Source organism: Neomonachus schauinslandi, chromosome 10, assembly GCF_002201575.2.
Source record: "Neomonachus schauinslandi chromosome 10, ASM220157v2, whole genome shotgun sequence".
Lineage (NCBI taxonomy): Eukaryota > Metazoa > Chordata > Mammalia > Carnivora > Phocidae > Neomonachus > Neomonachus schauinslandi.
Window position 1 is genome coordinate 109157367 of NC_058412.1, and position 8457 is coordinate 109165823.

The 8457-nt window shown below is 55.8% G+C and overlaps 2 protein-coding genes across 2 annotated transcripts in view; both read right to left on the reverse strand.

Moving 5' to 3' along the window:
• The window catches only part of MRPS26 (mitochondrial ribosomal protein S26), a 2492-nt gene extending 1460 nt beyond the window's left edge, over positions 1-1032 (reverse strand). Inside the window, exons 1-3 of the mRNA XM_021689187.1 lie at positions 794-1032; positions 549-695; positions 333-456 (exon numbers count right to left, since the gene is read on the reverse strand). Of these exons, the coding sequence (XP_021544862.1) occupies positions 333-456; positions 549-695; positions 794-1005 (483 nt within the window). The 5' untranslated portion in view covers positions 1006-1032. The remainder of the gene's footprint in view (positions 1-332; positions 457-548; positions 696-793) is intronic.
• A 576-nt stretch (positions 1033-1608) lies between these two features.
• LOC110579682 (progonadoliberin-2) lies at positions 1609-2565 on the reverse strand. Its single transcript, XM_021689335.1, has 3 exons — positions 2412-2565; positions 2134-2291; positions 1609-1641 (listed from the first exon to the last, which is right to left on the reverse strand). The coding sequence occupies exons 1-3, from the start codon at positions 2563-2565 to the stop codon at positions 1609-1611; spliced, it is 345 nt and encodes a 114-aa protein (XP_021545010.1).
• Between the last annotated feature and the right edge of the window lie 5892 nt (positions 2566-8457).

An 8457-nucleotide genomic window follows, 5' to 3' on the forward strand; every position in this document is an offset into this window, starting at 1 on the left:
CTGTCTCACACCTGCCATCCTAGCCCAGAATATTAACACTTCAATGACTTTATCACCCGCAAAGCAAAATCCGAACTCCTTGTGGAAACGGGAGTCCCTCCCACAGATGTGGGTTTACCACCACCTAGCTACTGGAATACTTTTTCTAACAACTCTCACCTCTGGGTCTCTGCGCCTGCCAGCCACTCTCCTTGCACTCCTCTCCCAAATCCTTACCTAACTCTCAAGTCTCAAGGCTGCTCGCTCTCTCAGTGCACGTAGGGGGTGCCCCACTGCGCCGCGCCCAGACGGAGTTCCCGGCCTCCAACCCCGCCCGCGGAGAAGCGGCTCACCTGCAGCTGCAGCACTTCCTGCTCCTTGAGCTGCGCCCAGGCCTCCGCCTCTCGGGCCCGCCGGGCTTTCTCCTCCGCCTGCCGCTGCTCCAGCTCCCGCGCCTCCTGCCGCAGCCTGGCTAACCTGGGGTGGGGTGGGGCAAGAGGCTGACCCTGAGCGCGGCTGGGTCTCCCCGGCGCCAGCCAGCGGCCCGCCCCGCCTCCCGGCCCACTCACCGCAGCTCGTGCAGCCGCTGGTTCTCCGCCTGGTTCCAGGCCATCAGGTCGCGGTGCTCGGTGGCATCTTGCAGCGCCTTGCGCTCTGCCAGGACCCCGGCCCGGGCCTCGTGCACCTTCTTCCGCACCTCAGACACGAACTCCAGCCTGGGCGGAGACGCGCCTAAAGTCGGCACCCTCTACGCCCGCCCGCTCCGATACACCGCCCACGGCGCCGACGGCCACCTCCCCCTTGTGACACACACCTGAGGGCGCGCACCGTCTGGCGGTACTGCCGGTAACGCTCCGTCAGCAAGAAGAATTCTACAGGATCCACCGCGGGCGGGGTCGCCACGCGCCCGACCTTGGACTTGGCCGGAGGGTCGTGGCGGGTCTTGCGGCCGCGCACGGGCAGCAGCAGCGGAGCCGGAGGCCCGCACAGGGACCCCCGGCCCAGGACTCTCAGCGCGTGCAGCATGGCCCAGGCCGCTCAGCGTCCGGCGCGCCGCAGGGCATCGCGGGACCCGGAAGCGGCCGCGGGGCACCACGGGACACGTAGTCCGCGGGCCCCGCCTCCCAACCCCTGGAGGCCGCTCGGGGGTCGCGCGCCTGCACACTTCTGCGTCCGCCCCAGGCCCACTGGCTCTGGCTGCTCCCTCCCAGCGGGATCGGCCCCGCCCCGCCCCATACCCCCCCGTGTCGGTCCCGCCCGTGGGCCGGGCCCACGTCCCTCCAACCTCCACGCGGGGTAGGGTCTTAGTGAGGGTGGGCGAGGAAGGAACAGAGGGGAGAACTCGAGGCAGCAGCGTCAGGGACTTCACATCTTTATTGGAGGGCGACAGGGCGCGGCGCTCTACGTCCGGTCTGCGGGGGGGAGGGGGTGGTCATTCCAGCGGACGCCCTTGTCACCTGGCCGCCCGGCTGCGACCTTGTCCGCCCCCACCCTTCCTGACCTGGTTTTGTGGCGGAGGATGCTGCCGCCAGGCGGACGCCCCCTGCCAGCTAGAAGACCCAGCTGGGGGCTCTGTAGCTCCCTGGGTGTGCTCCACCCTTAACCCACCTGGTTTGTAAAAACCTGAGCTCACACCGATTTAATTAGGTGGTAAGTTTTTGCCTTATAGGAATTTACAACTTCTTCAGTTACCACTCTCCGGTGCACTTTAAATTTGCAAAATAGTAATCCATCTCTGCACACCGATCTTCTGCAATCACTGTCATTCCTAGTGCATGTCAGTGACCACCTGGTTCTTGGTGTACCCCTCACCTCTTTCCACTGAGGGCCTGTCCACCTCCAGACACACTGGCTTCTCTTGGCAAAAAAGAAGCCTGGAGGACCCCACTACAGTCAGTCTTATTTATGGAGGTTTTCAGTACAACCATCTCCACTCCACTAGTGACTTCTTTAACTTAAGTATCTTATCATAAATTGTCTACAATTCTGGGAAATAAGGAGGATAGCAGATAGCATCGTGTGTGTGCCTGGGTGTGCCTTGGCAGGGGGGGTCTCCGTGTTCTCTCATTACCCCCCTCTTCTGTCCACACAGCGCCCAAGTCCTTAGTCCCAATGGCCCCTGCTGGCCAAGGCCGGGCCTCTCCCTCTACTTACCAGCAGTGTCTGCACCAGGTGCTGCTTCCGGCGGAGACGCCACCAGCCTGTGGTTCTGCCCTCCCAGGGCACATTGTTCTTGGGGGGAACCAGGGCATCGCTTGGGAGGTCATGGGCAGTCTGGTCTAGGCTGCTTGCTGGGGTACCCAGGACCCTTCCTCAGGAAGGAGCTGAGGCTGCTGCCTGCCCACTACTCACACTCCAGGCTCACAGGAGGTGAAGGATCCCCAGCCAGCGCCTTCTTCCTCCCACTTAGGCTGGGGAGACCCTTAACCCACCTAGGAGCCTTGGGGCGTGCTGGGGGTGCTGGGCTGAGCTGGACGCTCGTTTTCCTCCAGGGTACCAGCCATGGGACCAGTGCTGAGCCTTCGAGGATCCAAGGTGGATGGTCAGCAGCAGCAGCAGCAGAAAGCCTAGCCTGCAGCTGGCCATGGCAGGGCTGCTCCCATGGAGAGTGGACAGCACTCAAGACGAGACACTTCCATCCATACCTCCTTCCTTTTCTTTCAGGGCCCCCTCGGACAACTGGCACTTCAGCAGCAGCTTTACTGTTTTCTAAGGCCCTTCCCTCTTCTGCCACTGCTCCTCATCCCAGGCCTGTAGGGATCTCTGCACCCCAAAGGCTCCTGGCAGCTAGCCTTCCCCAGAGCCCCCTGGGGGTGCAGAGGATCCCAGCCTTGCCAGCTGAGGACCCTCCTCAGTCCATCAGGCCTATCCCTCCAGGGATTCCAGAAGTGGGAGAAGGTTGGGAAGAGGAACAGAGACCTGGGTAAGGGGAGCTCTCCCAAGAGTAGCAGCAATGTAAGGGCATTTGGGGCACCTGGTGCATGGCCCGCTGCCTCTGTTCTCTGTGGTTTGCCATCTCTCTTCCATGGCAGGTGGGGATGTGGAATGGATGTGTGGTGGTGACAGGGGCAAGTGCTTCTACCCCTTGTCCCTCCTACACTAGAGGCAGCAGGCAGAGGAACAGCGTTGGGGAGAGAAAGGGAAAGGCATGGTTCATGGGTAGGACAGGGACTTGGGAGGGAGAAGAGGAACAGCGTGCCACACACCCAGGACAGACTTCCAGCCAGGAGCCCCAGCCCTTGGGGAGAGCAGCCTCTTCACTCACCGAGGGATAGCTGTGGATGAGGTGGCTCCTCCAGGTGACAGTAGGACCCCCAGCCAGCCAGCTCTGGGATTTACTGATCAGCTGACTCCACCCCATTCCTGGTCCACGCACTCCCGTGACGTCTCAGAGAGGGAGGGGGGCAGCCTGCCACCCAACACCCTTCCCTTACCAGTGTGTGTTCCTAGTGTATTTTTAGCCAGTGGCCCTAGGGTCACCAGACAGATAGCTCCCTCTCCGTCTTCCCAGGGATCTGAAGTGGTAAGACTCCTGCTCCAGCCTGGCCAGGCCCTCGAGAATCCTCTTCCCACTTCCCAGGAGGCATCCTCAAGCTCCTGCCCTTTGACCTACAAAGCGTTCAGTCTTCTCTGACCCAAAAAGTAAACTGTGGCCTGCAATGCCTGGGGACCCTGCGTCCCACACAGTTGGCAGCCTGAGTGGGGAGCCCAGCAACCTGTGAAGCGGTCTGGGAGAAACTATGAGGGCCTGAGGGCTTGTTTGCCACACTGTAAACCGGGTTGATGGAGCGGTCCTCATCTACACACCTGGGCACTAGGGCTGGGTCACTCCAGACACAGGCAGGTTTGGGTGGGGCACACCTATCCCCAGGTGGTTTTTCTCTCCTCCTGGGAGGCCCATGAGTCGGGGCCCAGCTAAGGGGGCAGTGCAGCATCTGTGGGCCTATGAACGAGCAGGGGGTAGGAATAGTTTTGCCTCTCAAGGTTCCAAGCCTTCCCCTGTGCTCAACCCAGGACTATTCATGGAGTTGGGCACAGCTAATCTAGGACACTCAAAACGTGTCCCCACCTCCCAATCTGCGTCAGCTCAGCTTTCTCCCACCAGCTATTAGCCTGGGGGTCAGGGGGAGGGCAGAGGCCTGTTTACAGGGTTAATAGCCAATCTCTGCATTTGGGCTGAACAGCAAATGCAAGGGCCAGGGTCAGGCTTGGCGTGGGGTGGCCAGTCGTTAGGAGAGCAGGTGCGTCAAATCCTGTGGCAAAGATGGGGGAGGGAATGGCATAACGGGCACCACAGTCATCCACAGGCGCCTGGACTTCAGCTGCCCAGCCAGGAAGGCACACATGGGGCGCCTGGGTGGCTCAGTCGGTTAAGCGACTGCCTTTGGCTCAGGTCATGATCCTGGAGTCCCGGGATCGAGTCCCGCATCGGGCTCCCTGCTCGGCAGGGAGTCTGCTTCTCCCTCTGACCCTCCCCCTTCTCATGCTCTCTGTCTCTAATAAATAAAATCTTAGAAAAAAAAAAAAAAAAAGGAAGGCACACATGAACTTCCAAAATGACTTAATCTTTAGCAGGGACCCGAAGCCATGTGTGGACTGTATATTCAGTTAAATTGTTTTGGGAAATACACTTTGTTCTTGTATGTGTTGGTTAACCAAGTAATTTTTAGGGAAACATTTGTGGTTTAGTGAAAATGATGGAGTTCAATAAACTAGCTTAGTTCTGGTTTGGGTTTACAGAATGTTTTATTCAAAGTCCCCTGTGTTTATTTTAAAAGAGGAATGGGGTGCCCTTATTTTTTCCTGTAATTTGTGGTTTTTCCTAAAAAATCCAAACCAGAACTAAGCTTCCCAGGGGATGCTCTGGTTCCTTTCTGGCAACATCCGTAGCTTTTCAAGAACGTTTGCTGTCCCCTTCCAGATTATAGACTCAGAAATTCATCCTCCTATCCCTCTCAGCAGGGCACAGAAAGCCATTTGTTCACCACTGAGCTCCAACTAATGGTCGGCCCTGAGGATAGCACTTTATCCGTCTGGGAGCTGCTTGTAGTTAGCTGGGAAAGCAGAGGCCTAGAGCTGAGTGCTCAGGTGCTGCTGGAGCAGAGGGGCACAAACCCCGGATCAGATGGTCTGGGTGAAGGATGACAGTGAGTTAGCCAGAGTCTGTGCACAGGGCACTTGTGGTGCTCCCACGTAAGGAACAAATACGGAGAAGAGTCAACACAGGAACTGTCAGTGGAAAGAGGTGCAGAGAATGCTGGAAGGCTGCAGGAAGGGACGGGAGACTCTGGAGAGACTGGGTGAACCTCTGGGTGGTGGGAGTGTGAGGCAGGTGTGCATGGGTCACCCCATATAGTCACTTGGCAGGCAGCATGATATGCTGCCCCGGGGCCCAGGACGGGAGCTCAGGGTTGAAGAAGGGCTGAGGGTCCGCCACATACTGACCACAGGTATGCCCGGTCCCTGGGGAAGGAGAAAGAGGAACAGCAGAGGCTACAGAGTGAGGATGAAGTCAGAAGGGAGGGACTAGTGGACACAGAGTGGGTCCCTGATGAATGGTGAGAAAGGAATCTGTGGGGATGAAGGGTGGAAGAGGGGAGAGTGAGTCAGGAGACTATTGGCCTGGGGGGAAGTGCCTTTTTTTTTTTTTTTAATTAAAATGAAATACTTGTGCATTTGGTGGTGGTGGTGGTGGTGGTGGTGGTGGTGGTGGTGGTGGTGGAGTGTAAAGGAAACTGAACAACCAGGAGTGCGCTGACTTGATGAAGTGAGGTCTGAGCACAGTGGGCACTGGATGCCTCGCTCCCTCTTCTGAGACATCCTCACCGGCTCTAGCTCCAACTCTGTGGGGCACAGCCAACTAGCTGAGGGGCAGGCACTGGATGAAGCAGTCACCCCTCCTGTTCCCACATGATTGTGCAGCGTGAGCCTTGATCCACTTCCCGTTAGCCTTGACTTGTTCCTGTTGGGTTAGTGTCTCTTGCAACCATACAAGTCCTGCTTGAAGACATCTGTTTAGCAGCCAGGTGATATTTAAAACATTGACCCAGGGGCACGTGGGTGGCTCAGTCGGTTAAGCATCTGTCTTCGGCTCAGGTCATGATCCCAGCATCCTGGGATCGAGTCCCGCACTGGGCTCCCTGCTTGGCAGGCAGCCTGCTTCTCCCTCTCCCTCTGTTGCTCCCCCTGCTTGTACTCTTTCGCTCTCTCAAAAAAATAAATAAAATCTTAAAAAAAAAAAAACCAAACACAATATATATATATATATATATATATATATTGGCCAAGGGGTGCCTGGGTGGCTCAGTTGGTTAAGCATCTGCCTTCAGCTCAGGTCATGATCTCAGGGTTCTGGGACTGAGCCCCACGGCAGACTCCCTGCTCAGCAGGGGGTCTGCTTCTCCCTCTGCTGCTCCACCCCGCTCATGCTCGCTCTCTCTCAAATAATAAATAAAATCTTTAAAAAAAAAAAAAAAATTGGCCAAGCCACCAAGCAAATCAGCATGGACTTCAGCAGCAAGTGGCCAGGCCACACTGGTGGGTAGGTAGAGGTACTCAGGCCTTCTGTAGGAACCCTGGTATACAGTGGTGTGTAAGCTGCTCAACACCAGCCCTAGCAACAGGAGGTAGGCAGCCTGCTGGGACGTAGGGAGGCAGCACAGGGCACATGATGGGCTCTCCTATCGGTTTGCCATGTAGCTTGCTTGCCCTCCTCCGTCTGTCAGGACTTGGTCATAGAGGCACCAAAGGTAGTCTGCAAAGAGTCAGGGTCTCCTTCCCAAACATGGTACCTCTCATCAGAAATCCTTCTCAGATTGCTTAATTTACTCATGCTTCTTTGAAAACCACTGAGTTTTGAGTTTACTGCCGCTTGGAGTTCCTTAGTTCTTACAGAAGGACCAAGTACTTCTGATGCACACTCACTTCTCAGAAACTTGCAGAGGTGGTCTGTCACAGTGCCCCTGCCTCCTGTAGATGTCCTGACTATGTGGTGAACTTGGCCCCCATCTTGGAGCCACTGCATCTGTTCACCTTCTGTAGGGTTCTGAGGCCTTCTGTAATGTGGCTCCATGTGACGTTGCCTTTCACTCATCCAAATTTCCAGCATCCCTTGGGTCCAGTTCAAGTCCCACCTCCGCCAACAAGCAGAGCAGCAGTGATGTCTGAGTGTGCCTCCACAGCCCAGGCTGGGGTGCCACTTCTCAACTCCTGATGGCCTGAGTCGCCCAGGGCCTGCCCCTGCTCCTTGAGAAAGGCCCCATGGGCCTTAAGACTCTCTCAGCCCTGCACTGACAGCTGTGCCAACTAAAGATGACATTTCCCAGCATTCCTGTAGTCACACAGTGTAGCCTTATGACTAGGTTTGAGCCAACAGGAGTGAAAATGTAAAGAAGAGCTTTTGCTTCATGTCCTTAAAAATGAAGTTGCTTTCTCTCCATTTTCTTTTCGCTTCTCCATGGCAAAAGACAGTGATCCAGCTTCAGCCATGAGGACAAGAATAACATTCTAAGGGACACTGGGACCAAAAGACGGGAGAACACTGGGTCTCTGGACTGGGCACCCCATTACATGAGAAATAAATGAACATCCACATTATTTAAGACACAAACGCTAGACACTTTTGTATAATGTTAGGCTTGATATCAAGTTGGGATTGAAGACTCCTACCATCCTGGCCTCTGGATCTGAGGCACTTTCACATAAAAGTCCTGGAAATGTAGAGATATAAAAGGAAACGAAAGCTATTTAATCTAGTAAGTGTGGATATAAAGACTTATCCTGGACAGAGAGACACAATCCAGACCGTTTTATAGCAAAGCACCAGGGAAGTCGTATTGGCCTTAGCTAGTACCTCCTCTCTCTCCCATGCCCCTGCGCTAGGGAAACAGTGAGGACGCTGACCATCTTCCAGGGAGCAAGGCTGGCTGGGATCACTGCACCAAAGATGTGCTGGGAACGGAGGGTGGGTCCTGGCAACTAGCTGAGAGCTGGAGAGGCTGTGCCAGTTGGAAAGGAGTTGAGAGGACAGTGGCTCCTGAGACCAGCTGAGACAGAACACTAATAGCAGGGCCGGGAGTGGCCTAGGAGAGCCTCAGCCCTGGTCCGGCTGCCCCACCCCAGACAAAGGGAGACGCGTCCTCAGGGAGTCAAAGCTTTTATTACCTGATAATCCCTAGTGTGGTGCCAGAGATACCGCTCTGGTCCCTTTACTCCCCACAGTGGGTTGTGGTGGTGATGGGGGGAGGCTGGGGAGGGGAGGGATTATTTACAGAGCAGGGAGGGAACAACAGCCTGAAAGGGGTGGGGGAGAGGGGGCACCAGGACAACCAACTTCCTCAAGAGCTCTGAGAACTTTGTGCTTTTTTTTCTTAGTTGATGCTGAGCCACCTGGAATTAATTTTGTGTTCCTTCTTTAGGAAAAGATGTCTAAACCAAAGAATAATACAGCCCAATTTCCAGGCAGAGGATTTCACGATA

Coding starts and splice junctions, on each gene's coding strand:
- LOC110579682 (XM_021689335.1), bottom strand. CDS start 2,565: ATGGCCAGCTGCAGGCTAGGCTTTCTGCTGCTGCTGCTGCTGACCATC. Junction 2,292..2,411: donor GCACGCCCCAAGGCTCCTAG/GTGGGTTAAGGG, acceptor CTCCTTCCTGAG/GAAGGGTCCTGGGTACCCCA. Junction 1,642..2,133: donor ACCTGGTGCAGACACTGCTG/GTAAGTAGAGGG, acceptor AATTCCTATAAG/GCAAAAACTTACCACCTAAT.